Genomic DNA, 16,334 nt, shown 5'->3' with positions numbered 1-16,334 from the left:
AGAGACTTTGAAGATGCAGAAAACAGCGCGGAGGAGAAGTGAAAAAGAGAAAAAAAAAAAAAGCCGAAATGAAAGGAGGGGACCCTTAAATTCCAGGGAATTTTTCCAGATGTTGCACAAATATTCTGCTGAGGCAATCCAGATGTGCTCCCTCTGTTTGTTCCCTCCTTCTGCTCGCTCTCTTTCTTCCCTTTTCTTCTCTTTCACTTCTCTAGCCCTTCCTCCACCACATCACTGTTCCCTGATAGTGCCTTTTAAGTGAGGACTTTAATAGCCCCCAGGGCACCTTTGCATCAACTAGGATCCTGTAATAAACATCCACTCTCATTCTCTGCTGCCCACATGTGTGTGTGCGTGAAAGTGTGTGTGCATCAGTGAGACGGAGATTAGCTGGCTTGTTTTATCTCTCTTTGGATCAATTAACAATTAACTTGGTTACTAATAATAGCCGCGCCGATGAGAGCAGAAATAAATAAATAAATAAATAAAAAGCCATGTGATGAGAGAAGGAAAGCCTAAATAAAAACAACAAGTTTCCTGCTTCCTGTGCCCCGACTCCACACTGATCTGATTTTGTTGTCCCCCCCCCCCTCTTTCCATCACTTCTCGCTTCTCTCCACCTCCATACAAATGCTGTCATGTCTGCTGTGGCTGCTCCTCTCCCACAGAGCATGACCCAGCCACAACCCCTGACCTTACCTCTCCCAGACAGCACTCCGACTCTCAGCCAGCTCTGCTCCACTTATATCAGTTCATGAATCAGCGTGTCAGGGACTTCCCACTTCCACTAGCGGAACACGCTTACATGCTGTAACATCAGCGGATCATGCGTATGACGTATTCAAAGGTACATATGTGAGCAGACATCTGCACGCTGACAACACGTGCAGAGGCTCAATAATAAACTCGTATGCCTCCTGACATACAAATATGTAAAAATGGGGTTAAAATATATCATTCAGCTCCTCGTCAAAAGAATCTGCACTGACAATCCAACCATTCAGATAAAGTTAAAGTCATTTTAAGTTGCTCAAATGGTAATTTGCCTCTATTTTTACCTTTACGGTTAAATATTACGTATACGTCACCTAGGGCTGATTTTTTGTGTATTACTGGAAAACTAACTAAATGATTACATAACATACACAAATACTATACACAGCTGAACACTCAACAATAACTCGCTCAGATGTGTCCCATTTAATCTGCAATCTTCCCCTGTGTCCCAATCTGAGCTGAAACAGAAGAACACCTTCTAAATGCGACACCTTAACTTGTCAGAGCTGTTTGTCAGCACTTTGGCATGCAGAATGCCAACGACAAAGGCCCGGCCAGCACCTGCAAGCCTGCAAACCTCTGTCTGTCTAGTAAACCAGGTTGTTCAACTACACTTCTCCCAAACAGCACACACAACCTCCTGGAATCATTACGCTGGTAAAGGAAAAACACACACCGTCTCAGAGCGCAGCCTTTTACATAATCCATTCACCTGACACTAAGAATTCTTTCCTCGGTGGCGCAATGCGAGGACGTGTTAACTCAACTTTTAACTCAGAAGGCACTTAATACGGTCTCTGCATTCCCTCATTCTCCCTACTTTCACTGCGGTGGCTCAGTTAAATAAAGTCAATTTAAGTTTATTTTTTACAATGTGTTTCATGGATGTGTAATATAACCGGGCCTTATTGTTTTTTATTAAATGACTGTACTGTGAGATTTTTACTGCAAGCCCTGTCTGCAAAGGAAATTTCCCTTGTGGGACAATAAAATGTTAAAATAGATTAGAATAAATAGGTTGAATGTTGTAGGCAGAGGAAGGGAGGTAACATGCATATAAGTGCCCCCAATTAAATGTCAGTCACACACATAGTACTGCTAGGAATTAAACATATTGTTTAGTTTTTAATTGTGCTTTCTATTCAAGGTGAAATAATTGGTATAGTGCGTTCATCTGTCAGTGAGTAGAGAGTGCTGCCATTGTGTCGTTTTTCCAGATAGACGCCCCCCCCCTCCCCCCCCCGGCTCTTAACACCCTCCACCTTCCTGCCGTTGAAAACATTCCTATAACCAGACGGTCGCAGCAAGGTGTCTAACCATGGGTGACACAACCCTCCAGACGTCTGTGCAGGCTCGCTCCACATATCCCTCTCTGAGTGTGCACACCCGTACAGGTGTGTGTGTGTGTGTGTGTGTGTGTACCGAGAGGCCATTGCCTCTGTGGATGCATGAACATGCTAGACCTACAGGCGTCAACAAACAGTTAATTTACCACTACATGCAGAGGAAAAGCGGAAATAACTTGCAGAGGAACCCCGTTATCTTGAACGTTATCACTGCCTCCATTCTATAGTTTCCCTCACGCATTCTAATTTGTGGAAATAATGCCGGAGATGCAACTCGTTAAACACATTTAGGCTGTTTCTAAATCTGAGCTGACCTGTGTCAATCCTTTTTAACATCCCTTTCATCGGTAATCCAGAGTGTTTGGTAGTTCCCGTAATGGATCTTCTGTTTATCGTAATTGAAGTCCCAGCCTTTAATCTCACGGACTGGTTTAAAGGGCCGTTGCAGAAGCCTAAATCCAGTTGTTTTATGAAAAGGACGACATGAAAGCGGAAGCGTCTTAGCGGTCGGTGTCTTGGGAGCTCGCTCTTATAGGGTCTGGAAAGTTGGACAGCAACTTCAACTATCCTCAGACCAAGCCGAGGAGACTCAAAGGAAGGGAAAAGCGAAGAGGGAATAACCCCCAATACGAAAAACCAAAACGTTTATGAGCAATGGGCAAGATAACAGAAGAAATGTGCTTTTATTTTAGAAGATTTCTGCTGCCATCTAATTTTCTGTGAGGCTACACAACAGGGGAAACCTGGCAAGTGTGACATTAGTGGACCTGAAACATTTGCACCGAGCACAACAGCCACTATAGAAACAGGAAGAAGATTGCTGATCTGTTATGGGGACGCCGCTTCAAATGACCACTTGCAATCTAAAGATCCATGATTAAGTCCTGATAAAGACTATTCACAAATCACTTTCAGCTCGTTAAATATCTAAGCATTTAAAACAGAAAGAAGGACTTCTGCAGAGCTTAAGTGGTTTTTTAGGCAGGGAAATAACTACTACTAAAATAACTACTAGGACGTGATTCACGAGGGAACGTCTTTCACAATGCGAAAAAGAATAGCTACGGATTTGATGATCTTTGTAGCTTATAACGGTTTTAATAGAGCTGGCTGTGCGTTACTTAATGAGTCACCACTATCAGAACATTTTACTTCCTCCAGTCATGCATGTATCTCGGCCTGCATTAGCCTTGCAAGATAATTGATGAAAGTGATAAAATAAGAAGAATGTTTGTTCAACTGGAGTCTTTGAAAATGTTTAAAACATTCTGAAATGGTTTCTTTCTTAAGGGAACGTTACAAGATAATACTGATAATACCAGTTTTTTTTTCTGACTAATACTGGGACCAGACAAAGCTGTTATCGTCTAACCGGTAGCTTTTTTAAGTTACAGAATTTACTGTCACATTTACGGGTTGCTGGAATGTAAAAACAGAAGCTTAGAGAACTGAGTCACCGCTTATTATGAGCTACCTGCGTTTGTGCCCAGGGGCAACTGCACACTACTCCGTCTAAAATTCTAACTACGGCCATTCCCAAATAAGATCGTTTTCTTGGTATGAAAGCCTGACTATGTTCAAAGCAAAGCCTTTTCTCTGGAGAAGAAAACACTACTTTTTGTTGGGTCTCATTGTCTCACTGTTTTGACAGGCACATCGGCATCATATGTCATGTTCATGCCAGTGCAAATTACACTTGTTTTTTACGATCTTCTTTCTTCTGGAAACGCATTAAAAATAGAGTGTATCAACATTAAATGTATCTGTTAGATGTGCTTGTATTAGGAATAGTAGTTCATGTGTAGGGGTGACAAAATGGAAATTTTAAATGAAACCGTGGTGCATTAACAAAAGCAAAAATACAGATACCGGAGATACGGATTTGTTGGCCTTGGGTTGTAAATGTACGTTAGTCTCAACCTTTGCTCTCAAAACTGCTTACACCCAAACCCCCACCCACTTGCACGCGGTCACATGTGGAACGTACCCGAGGTGTTGTTGCATGCTGTGGGATTTCTGAGGCCCTGCGGCAAATAAGTTGGTGAAAGTCCGCCGCCCTCACATCTGGCAAGGTGATTGACAACAGTAACAATGGTGGCGGTGTAGAGAGAGGATGGCAGGGGGCACGCAGGGACACCTCATCTAGCTGCTCGCGACCTCAAAAATAAACAGCGATGAAGCAGCGCGGGACACCGTCTTAATCACCTCGCTGTGTCTGTCGGCTGCCCAGCGTTTACATGTACATACGGACTCACGCACACATGGGGTGTGTATGGAAACGTCAGGAAAACATATACAGCCCTGCGCATAGACCTGAATACGCATTTGCGCGTATGAAATAAATCAACGTTTTCCTTAACTGGTATTTCTTATAAAGGCCAGTGACAAAAGGGGGAAATAATTGCAGGCAAAAGAAAATATGTTCACAAGAAGGAGCAGAACATATGAAGGATTTACGCGATTCGTCATCCCTTCCCCAGTGGACACTCGTCAAAGCCCGTGTTCTGATAACATAATTAATAAACACATCACAACCGTCAAACAGCCAAGATATTTTTCATGCATAACCGCGCTCACAGGAGACAAGTCGACGGTTGTTTTTTTTATCACTGAAAACAAGCCGGCTTCAGGATTGAGGAGGAGAGAGTAGTTGGCCTCCGACGGCTTCTGTTTTAGGAAATCTAACAACTCAAATGTGCTGCGCGCCGTTCCTTTTCTTTTCTATATTGTTTCTCTCTATCCCGGTGTGCGTCGTCTTTCTCTCCCTTTCCCGGAGTTGCACACAGAACGGAGAGAAGGGTAGGGCGAACCGACCTTCCTCTCAATACGAATTATGAGTGTGATCTGGTCAAATCCCCACAGAGAGCACGTTTCCACTTCAAAAGAGTGGCTGTACGCACCCTGAATAATGCCAGCCCACAGCAAAGCCATTCAGACACCCCGAGGACCTACAATAAACCCTGAGACCAATGGTGCTCTAATGATTCCACTACTGAATAGTAAAAGCATTCACAGCAACAACTTAAGCCTGGACTTCGAAAAGGATCAAGTCATCAACTAAAATCAGGTGTAAGTGTAAACAAAAACAGACAAACATTCCCCGATTCTAATGTTTAAAAAGGACAAACTCTCGACCGCTTGTGCTGTGTAGTTTTTGCTATTTTATAGTCTAGATCAGGGTCGCCCAATTCATTTTACCCTAGGTAAGCTATCGCTACTATTAGTAGCAGCAGTATACACCCATTGTTATTTGCGTGTTTGTTTTGAGCATCAAAGTAGGACAAACAAACTGCACTCTTGAAGCAAAGTAAGTTCAAAACCACTGCTGTCATGACGATAATGCCAATGTATAGACCACGCTCTAGACCAGTGACAAACAACAGTGGCACACAGCGGGAGAGGAGGACTCTGAATCAATAACAACAAATGCTGCTGGTTAAACAAGTGTAGCCATCAGCAAAATGTCCTAAGAGACAGCAGTTTCCCAGAGACGGCCATCGGCAGCATCTCTACAGTCGCATTCACCCATAGAAGAGCCAGGTGACAGCAAAGCGAAGACCGAGACAGGAAGACAGGCAGACAGAACGTGTCACTTTGAAAAACGTTTGATGTTAAATACCTCAATAACACAACACGTGACGTATTTGTGGTGAGAAACAGTATAATTATCTTTTTATTTTTGTATTATCTTAACGTCTTTGTTTATCATGTAAAGTTTAGTATTGTATTTTCCATTCTTTCCATTATCTCTTTGCATCCATTTATTCTTTCTAAATGAAATTCTAAATTAAGCTCTGCAGCATCTGAAGCAGAAAATGTGGCACATACAAATGAAATGAGTAAGCGTTGACGCGAGTATCATTTTACCTCAATAAGGCTTCATATGGTCCAAAATAAATGGACTTTCACAGAGCACACGGGGTCAACGGTCAAGTGTACGGTCTGGGTCGAGGCCAAACAACAGCAAAGCAGTGTGCATTTTGTTATACAAGCTGTGCATCACTATTTCACATATTATGACAATAGACAGGCCACATCAAGCCGTGGGCCGACAAAAGCGGCTACGTCTAGACTAATCCTTTGTTTCAACTCTAACGTGAATAAATTCTCAGACTGTGAAGCCTAAAAGAAAAAAAAAAGAGCATCGTAAAACACATAAAGAAAAAGGTCATCAAGGAAAGAAAGTCGAAGAAAAACTTAGGAACTACAAGCTACTGCCTTTAAACGCTATAAGCAACAGATTGAACGCCAAAGGCGAATTCCTGACATGATCGAGCATATGGGGAGCAAAGGTCAAGGTTTGAGGTGCAAAGTTCAGTGTGGCCGTTATCAATAAAGACCTCCTGCGAGTGAGGAGCCCCTTACACAAATAATTAACGAGCCTTTGAGTCACTCTGTGATTTGCGCATCAGAAAGACTCGGAGCACTTTCTGATTCACACAATGTTTAGAACATAAACAAGTGTCTGCTGCAGTGGAGAGAGCATGACAGGCTAAAATATGCGCCGTTTTATCTGAAGCCAACCCAGCGGCGTCTTCTAGTCATGAAGTATAATTAATGCTTCATGCTGATGATAGTCCACGAAGAAAAAACACGTGCTCGTACTGTGCTCATAATTGAGCGTCAATCTATTTTCCTCTCGTATAGTTCGGTCTGGATGACGCCATGGGTGAGGGGTGGGAAAGTGGAGGGTGGGCACATGGAAGGCGAGCAAATTTTCTTTGATTTGCTCGAGTTAAAGGCCTCGTGGGTGAGATTGAGGGGGAGAGGGGGGGGAAGAGAAAGGAGAGGGAGAGAGAGCTGTCACTTTAAGCCATTAAGTCTCGCTATAAAACTCCTCCAATAAAAATGACAGCTGCAGGCCCTTTTCTCAAAAGGGGAGCAAAAGCATCACATCAGGAACACAAAACTGGACGGCCGTAAAAGACAAACTTGGCCAAATGCTTTTGGCAGTGTAATTCTACCAGCTCGCTCCCACCACCACGCACCCCCCCCGGCAGACACACACACAGCCTCTCCCAGTATTACCTTTGTTCCTGAGTTACTGCCAGAAAAGGAATGTAGCATTCGCCCACACACACACATCCACATGAATCTCACTTTCTCATCAAAGATCATGAACTTCATTGATTTTGGAAGTGTCCGGGTAGGGGTACCTTATGTTCCTACCTTATGTTCCTACAAACAATAAGCACCAAGGAATTTAGTTCCGCCGCACTCAAGGAAAACAAGACACACCCCTTAGCACGTGGCAAAACAGGCATTCGGATCAAGTAATCTGGCACTTCTCAAATGTGATTTATCAAAATAATGTTGTAGGAGTAAGGTGGAGGTTTTATTTCGTAGAGATTTAACTTCTCTGTAAAAATGATTTGTTTCTAAGGGCTGTTTTTTCCCGTTAACGTGTTTTTTTTGACTCACAACTCCACTATTTAAACAAAAAACTGGTTTAGATTCTCTAAAAAGTTTGAACATGTTCTAATTTGGTAGCAAAAATCAGTCCAGAAAACAAATCAAAAGTGAACTACGCGCAGTGCTCTTCAAAGTTCATGCAGCAGTCTCCGTCGAACGCTAGTCAAAGCCGGTTTTATTTAAATCGCCTAAATTCGTCTCTGCTCGCTTCGCAATCTGAACCTTCCACCCTTTCTCTTGGACAGAAAAATCAATAAAACCAATAAAAAAAAAACAGACATGCGCAAGATTCAGCTGGTGAAATTTCATTAAGGGGAACTACCTAGGTGCTGACATATTAAATACACAGTATAATCAGCCAAATAGAAAAATCAATAAATACAGAGATAAAACAGGCTTTTCAACTCGGCGCCGTTCAAAAACTCCTTTCACCGCCACGCTGTATATTTCACTGACAGGCTGTCATGATCAGCCCCGGTAATGCCCTGACAAAAGGACACATTCTCCTTTCAATGTCATCCCTTCCGTCTTCTCGGCTTAATGTCAGACATGAAGGGGGGCACATCAGCATACAGTACGGAGCATAATGGCGCTAAAAGGAGGAGCGGTGCCGTCATCACGGCCGACAACCGATCTGTAATTGTAAAACGCGCTGGCTGTCATTTCAAACAGATGCATGTCAGATTTTCTAATGCGATGCGACAGATAATTACACCGAGTAAAGCGGCTAATCGATACGTTCAAGGACTCCGCAGATAGCGGCGCCCTTGGAGTGGCCAATTAACAATCGCCGCTCAAGTGGACCTTTGATGGTCCAAGTTTAAACATAAATGGTGATTCGAGGAGTGACAGATTGGGGCTATGGACGATGGAAAAAGCTGCTGATGCAGCATGGCCTGAAGGAAAAGACGAGATCCAACGCTAAAGGAAAACTGTTGAGCCTAACACCGACCACTGAGGGCTTTGTTGTCTGCGTGTACTGTAATGGGCTACTTTGTTGCACATTTAGGCACACTGAAACTTGAATCACTTTCAGTGTGGACACACAATACGGTGCACCTGTAATAACAGACTGTCAGTGTGTGTGTGTGTGCGTGTGCGCGAGCGCGAGCGCGTGAGTAACACTGGTGGTTTAGCGTATTTCTGGGAAGCCACATAAAGGGCGTTGTGGCGACGGTGTCAGAGAGCGGGGGCCTGTAACAGAAGAAAGACGACCGGTGTCTCAGAAGTCCCTGTGAATCTCCTTGGTGCGTACAGGCAGCTGACGATATGCGCCGAGGTGTAACATGACGCCCCCGCGAAAGAGCAACAGACACAATAGCAAGGGCCGCAGCTCCGCGCTCGTCTCTGCTGCAGGGGACAAGGGTCCGCTCTGTTCACTTTGACAAACTTACAGTAGCGTTCGGCATTAATGATTTACAGCGTGGCGTGCTTGCGTGTGTGTTTAAGCTGAAAATTGAGAGGCGCCATTGATGAATAGTAGTCATGTCTTCAAATTACTGGTTTGAAAACATAATCACTCAACTACATTATTGTACTTTTGGTAAATTCCTACATGTCTTGGGTTAGCCAACATTTAAAACGATGACAGCTGTCCGGTTTTGCCTTTTAGTGCTCACTTTGTGGAAAAATTCAGCATGAAAAAAAAAAAAGTATGTGCATGCGTGTGACTCTCCTCACACAAAATGCAAAGGCCTTAACACAATGCAGTCTTTGTTAAATAACTGAACAATTCCCATTAGTTTAAACAAAAAAAAAACTCATGAACTGCTGCAGATATTCCACACCTGCGTCACGGTATGCAGCAAGTGACATAAACTTTTCAGTTATCTTTACATTTAGTCCAGACTGTGCTTGACTAAACTTTTTAGACAGTTTTATATGCTGCACGTGCAGACGACCTACATAAACGGAAGCAAATTTTAAATTAAACGGAGTCACGTGAGTCAACCTATAGCCTAGCTTAAAAACTTTTTTTTTTCCACATTTTAAAGCACCACGCCACGTGACTTGAAAATATGCCCGACATATGATAACTTAACACGTACAAAACAAATACAAATGAGAAAACTTAAACAGTTGGTCCCAGTTCGCATTCTCCCGTCTTTTCGCAGTGAATTTATTCGGTTTCACTGGTTAGCGAGCGGCGTAAACGCTAGACAACGGGGCTTTCCCTTTGACGGTTTTAAACGTGAAAAGTTAATACCAGCGAGATACATTGCAAGCGCACGCGAGGTACGCGCGCTGCCGACCGCGAGCGGTGTCACACCGTATCAGAGCGAAGTGTCAACAGCTCCAGAGGCAGTGTTAGATGTGCAGCCCGGCGAAATGCGTCCAGTTAAAAAAAAAAATAATGCCGCTAAATTACAAATATGCACAGACATACAGGTACACCACCGCTTCGGTGCCAATAGCTCCAAACATGTTGACGCGTTTGGCAACTCGCACCACGCGCTGTCAAAAGAGGGCAAAGAAGGGGGAAAAAGGGAAAAAAAAAAAAACAGACGCGCCGCGAGGACACGTTACCACACTAATCTACTATCAGAAAAAAAGCCACAGCGAGGCTTTGTCATTAAACAAACAAACTTACCCAATGACAAGAATGGTTTGGTTTCCATGTCCGACTCGTAGGTTAGCTCATGCCAGCTGAGACGACCGCGTTCGGGAGTTTTCTTCTCTTTTTTTTTTTTGTTTTTTTTTTGCCCCCCTCCACCGGCGGGCGGCTGCTCGGGCAGACCAGACCAGGGCGCTGCTGCTGCTGCTGCTGCTGCTTCGGATGCCGCTACTTCTGCTGCCGCTGGTGGTGTTGCTGCTGTGGGCCTCTAGAAAAAGACTTGGCTCTGAGCGGTAAAAGTGACAGGTCGATGTCTGAGAGTCTCAGAAGGTAACCTAATGTTTCTGGCCGTGTTTGCTCACTCAGCTGCTCCTCTCCTCTCCTCACCTCTCCCTCTCTGTCGTGCTCGGTGTACAACAACTCCAACTACTGGATCTGCACTGCAAAAGGGACCTGCGCAGGGGGTACTCCCACCAACGTAACCCGGGCTGCAGCGACGCGACGCATCCGAACGGAGATTGACAACTTTAAAATGAACCGCACTAAAAGAAGAAACGACAAGAATAGTTCGAGATATTAAAAGCCAACCGCATTTTTTTTTGTTTGTTTTTGTTTTGTTTTGTTTTTTTTGCAAATCACATGGACCCGCTTCAGCTGAGCAGCAGGCTGCTTATTCTTTTCAGCGCTTATCTCTGTTATTTTAACCTGGTCACATGTGTTGAACCAGGGCTGTTGGCTCAGCAGACAGATTTTTCAACTGTCTTTGCTCACCGTCTAAGAAATCAGGCCATCTTTCTTTTGGGAGCTGTCACAACACGATAAAACATACTCAGCTACACTGCATGATTGGGAATGGATAGCGTTTTATCCAATCTGATCTCAAATCTACACGGCTATAAATCATATCGTGCTTTCAGAATGGTTATTTATTATTTCTTTATGCTAAGAACAGTCAAAGAACCTCAAGTGTCATCGGCGTGTTTTAGTGTTTTGTGTGGGCACCACTCCTATGGACAAAGGACAAAGAAAAACTTTGTCCATCGCACAGAACATTAATCACTGTTGCTCCCGCGTGAAACAGGGAACTAAAACTATTTATCAAACATATTAACAAATCCAGGTATTTTTTCAACTTGGAACCAGATCCAAGATTAGATAAAGTTAAGAATATTGTAAGATAAAATCAGATAAGATTGTAATGGATTTTTTTTATGTCCTGCACGCTCTACCTTCTGATATGTTTTCATCTTCTACCGGATGTAACTTGCATTAACAATAAGGCTTTCCTATTCTGTACTGTGATGGGGGGGGGAAAAAGATGAAATATGAGGGATAAGATGATATATCTCAGGTGAGATAACATTAGATAGGATGAAGCTAGAAATGATATAGTAAGCTAACATAAGAGATAAGATGACATGAGATATAAAGCAAGATAAGACAGGACAAAATAATATATGAAGAGATAAGATGTCTTAGGTTAGGAAAAATAAGACGAAATAAGATGTATGGAATAACAGGTAGGCTAAAATAGGTACACTGACATAAGAGATATTTCAAGAAGAGATAGGGTGCAATCAAATGAGATAAGATAAGCTAAAATAAGAGAAAATATAAGACGATTTGTCTCTGATAAGGAAAGATAAAATTAAATGAAAAATAGGGTAAGCTCATCTAAAATAAGGGAGAAGATAAGGTGAGTTGTCTAAGGTGAGATAAGCTGAAATATTAACGTGGATAAGCTAAACTAAAAAGTAAGAAGTGAAGGAATTTAAAAAAGCTGAGTTAAAAAAAGAGAAGAAGATAAGATTAGTTATCTCAGGAAAGAGGAAATAAAATAAAATATGCCAATCTGATAATAACATAAGATAACAGGTAGGATACACTGGGATGCAAAATATGATATAATATAAGCTAACATAAGAGGTAAGACAAGATACAGTGTGTCAGGTAAAATGAGATAAAATAGGATGAGCTATAATAAACTTAGATCGGAGATAGCATAGGAAATGAGATGAGACATCTAATTCTTATCTTAACATAAGAGATTTGATAAGAGGAGCTACTTCAAATAAGAACACATAAAATGAGACAAGCTCTGGTGCTAAAGTTTTTTTTATAGATAGATATGCAATATAAGTTTCTATTTTCACCAGTTCAAACTAAAACTGTAATCATAACTCTGGGTTAATCTTTGCACTGAGATTGTGTAAAGCAACAATAACAATAAAAAGTGCTATAATCAAGAGCAAGAAAACTGCGCAAACCAAAACATTACACATTGGAAACATCCATATTTCTCTCAAATCTCTTAATCTGCCCACGTTTGTGAAATCCTCACCGATTTGTCAAACAAGCCTATGAATTCACCGAAGATTCGCGCACGGCAAGCTCCCCAGGCTACCGCTGAAACAAGCGGGGCCGCGTTCGCATAACTCTGCATTAGACAAAAACGTGAAATCGAGACCATTCGATCTTCGCCGCTCTTCCTGGTCCGACCAGGGCAGCGTGAGCATAACTCGAGTCACGTCCACCTCGCGTGCACCTCATCGACACACGGACAAAGACGCATGTTCCAGGGGAGAGCGGAGTGTCCCTTCCATGGCCCAGATCAAAGCGCTTCAGATGCAGGCTTTAGATTTTCCCCTTATGCAGTGCATATATAGATATATAGGAGCGTGTAGTGCAGGGTATGCACACACCTCCTGCAGCCATCCTCGAGGCCCCCGTGATGAGCCTGCTCCTATTAAGAACTTGAAGGTGTTCGCCACGTTTGTGCCGAGGGGAGATACATAATTAATGTGATACATGGCACATCTAAGATCAAAGGAAGTTGTGTGGAGTAAAAAAGAAAAAAAAAAAAGAAAAAGGGGGAGAGAAAAATGAAGTCTGACTGGGCACTGATTCAAGGTGTGCGGATATGTGCAAAAAGGGATTCGTGTTTCTGTGCACACGTGTGAGAATCGGGAGAGAATTAGCGGCCGATCACCTCTCGCTTTTGAGGGAAGATTTCCTTCGTCCGTCAAAACGCTAATCAATCAGGGGTTGGCTCATGTTGGCACGACTGCGTCAAGTGACTTAACTGGTTGGGTAAATGCTCATTGGGAAGGGGCACGGAGGGAGGAGGAGGAGGAGGAGCAGCGGCAGTCGGACGTCCTATTTGTGCTCGGGCTTCTCTGCCTCGGGCCTTCACTGTGTAATATAAGACAGACACAACACAGTCCTTTTAAACACCTCGATCAGCTCTCTCATCTCGCTCTCGAGACCGAGCTATTTAAACCTCGACTCGGACTGTGATTAATAGCGGCCTGACCCTTCACCCCTATCCATATAAATTCTCCAGAGCCTGTTTTGGCTCTTCTCAGCGCCTCACACCTCTGCTCGCGGAGAGGCCTCGGCTCCACACTTCCCCCTAAATTGCGATCTCTTGGCTCAGATCTCCCTCTCGTTTCTTTCTTTCTGTTTCTTCACTTTATGAAATGTGTTTGGGCCTCAGGGGATGGGAGACCACCACTGTTCAGATACACTCTGGCGTGGTTGCTTTGACAGCCCCCCTTCCTCCTCTCTCTGCCTCTCTTAAAGTGGGTGATAAATGAGACAAGGGCCTTTTGGTCTCCTTTGTACTTTGACCATTCACAACAAGCTCATCCGTAAAAGTTATTGTGGCTTCTTTCAGTGGCAATGACAATGGTTTCCAGTCCCGAGGAATGTACATATAAATATAGCATATATTGGTGCAAATATAGCTCTAAATATTTTCCAGCAAAGAACTGAGCACATAATGAAATGTCCTCAATATGAGCAAATATCAGATTCTGAAAATATGAAATTGGCTCGTCATTTTTAAACCGTCGGAATTTTCAAATTCAAATGAAAGGCGAGCCTCTTAAAATAGGCACGCGCAAAGTTGAATTGCTTTTCACCAGGAGGAGGTGACGTCTGAAAATCTGATCCCACTTAAATGTGACCAGTTGATTGAGGACAGAGGAAAAAGGTGTGCTGGGAGGAACACACAAAGGCGGCCGAGCTCATTAGGCCATTCGCTGAGGTGTTCGGCATTGTCTGCCCCGAGGGAAGGTCTTGATCGTCACAGCCCCGGGTTCACATTCCTTAACCCCCGGGGTCAGGGCTTTTGTCTGAGGATAGCACTGAGGCAACTTCCCCTGCGGAAATCAACATGAGCTGACACACCAAATGCTGGAGACGCACACAGAGGCAGGAAGAAGGGCCATCGCGCACATAGAAGCAAGTACGGGCTGGAATATGGCTTTTGTATCGACAAAGAACTGATGCAAAAGTATCACGCTTGTGTGTGTGATCGCACCTCCTAGGACGTTAAGTTGAAATCACATCTCCGTTTTTTACATTTCTGCTGACCACTGCAGACGGCACGCTGTGCAAATTTGGATTTATTTGTCCTTCTGCTATGGGCAACTATTGACTTCCATTAAGTTTTCTATGCAGTGTTAAGTAAATTAGCTGCCACTGGTATCGCATGTAGCGTACAACACCCATGAACATGAAGTGTGCCTTAAACACCGACAGTTCTACTGTATGAGTGCATAACTACTGTACAGCATGTATGTGTAGTTCAACACAAAGGCTAATTGATATGAGAAATGGTATCCTTGCATTCTGTATTCAAAAGATTATTTTAGACTTTATTCTTTCAAACTCCCAATATCTAATAATCTGCCCAAGTTATGGTAAACCAGAATAATCATTTACATCGAGACTGAGTAAAAAAGTAATGCATCTTTGATTAAAGTGCATACAATGGTCACTGTGACAGGTTCACACTCTTGCAGCACAACAGTTGCAAGAGTCATATGTCACATATATATTGCATATATATTGCACACTGTGTGCAATCATGTGTGCAATCATTTGAGGCATGCAAGCATCAGTCATTTTGAAAAATATTCTTTATAAACGTCATTTTTAGCATCATCATCAAATCCCATGACCTCAACTAATTTGGACCTCAGTTCATTTTACTGGCAAGACTGATAAGAAAATGTACAGTTATTAGAGACAAGTCATAATTAACTCGAACCATCATTTAAGAGTAGACTGAGTGAAAAGGGGAAGGGCTTAACCTGAACTGAATAAAGACAGCGGTCACTGCGATGGTTTACACAACTGAAGCTTGAGGCCTATATACAACCTCTATATTTTAAATGTTACAACTGAATGGAAAACAATGGGAATGGGTTACGTGAAGCCACTGAGCACAGGTTTCACAGACAGCGGCTATGTTTCAGACTGACTTGCAGCATTTTCATTACACAAAGCACAAAAATAATATATAAGCCTATCAAACATATATTTTCAGAAGGAGCTCCTGGTTTCAACCTTCGCAACTCCGTCTCCACAGACAAAGATTTGGGAGGATAAGAGCTCTGCAGATATCTGCCCATCAAACCGAACTGATGGATGGAACCAATCCAAGCACAGGGCCAATAAATGGTAGATTGAAACCAAAAGAAAAGCTCAATATTTTCCTAAATAATGAGAGCCCATTCAGCTGAGGGCTGTTATGTATCACTGGCCCACAACTCTGGGCCTTGAATGCTGCCACAGGCAGATGAGACACCCTCAATGGGAACATGTGAACCTCAGGCATGCATCATTCTTTAATATCATATTAAAGTGGAATTGGCTACATTTAAACGGACGTGGTGATAAATCTCATGTGCACTTGGCAGAAGCTGGTTTTATAGGGACGGGGAGAATCGCCCTCCCTGAAGAGCATCATCTTCTTAGCTACGATTGAGTCCAGCATTATTGCTCGATGATGGAGATACTGGCCTGCCGGAGCCGACAGATTGAGAGGGTGAGTTATGGCTGTGCAAAGGGTTGAAGGTGTAGTCAGACGTTTTGTTTGTGGTCTGTGCGAAGATTGGCTGGCTTGAGTTAAAACCTCTCAGGTGAGTTTTGAATATTTTCCTTCAAAATCTGTAGGAAAAAAAAACTAAACAAAAAGCAAGCTAACGTGTCTCTAGTGCTAATTTAGTGTGCGGAAACCCAAATATAAATATCTGTCACACCACAAAACCAAGATTAAGCGTGTTTGTTTTTTTTAATCACAGGAGAATTCCCAGTTCTACTTTTTTGCCACGTTGTCGTCAGATGAATGCCGCACACTTCTGTGCAAAACGAGCGGGAAACGCACACAGCTCACCGTGTTAACGCTCATTGACCAGATATAGAATTTACCTTACAGCTTTGTCTTTGCTCGGCTC

The 16,334-nt window shown here is 43.0% G+C and overlaps 1 protein-coding gene across 4 annotated transcripts in view; it reads right to left on the bottom strand.

Annotated features, from left to right (window-relative positions):
• rxraa (retinoid X receptor, alpha a) overlaps window positions 1-10,713 on the bottom strand; it is a 94,720-nt gene extending 84,007 nt beyond the window's left edge. For 2 of the 4 annotated variants that reach the window (XM_047569942.1, XM_047569943.1), the window contains exon 1: window positions 10,126-10,713. In XM_047569942.1, coding sequence (XP_047425898.1) covers window positions 10,126-10,153 — 28 coding nt within the window. In that variant the 5' untranslated portion in view covers window positions 10,154-10,713. The remainder of the gene's footprint in view (window positions 1-10,125) is intronic. The other 2 variants (XM_047569944.1, XM_047569945.1) reach the window with 2 other exon arrangements.
• Window positions 10,714-16,334: the final 5,621 nt, after the last annotated feature.

Source organism: Mugil cephalus, chromosome 19 (genome assembly GCF_022458985.1).
Source record: "Mugil cephalus isolate CIBA_MC_2020 chromosome 19, CIBA_Mcephalus_1.1, whole genome shotgun sequence".
NCBI lineage: Eukaryota > Metazoa > Chordata > Actinopteri > Mugiliformes > Mugilidae > Mugil > Mugil cephalus.
Note: the sequence above shows the minus strand (reverse complement) of the source record. Positions and strands in the feature narration are given on the sequence as shown.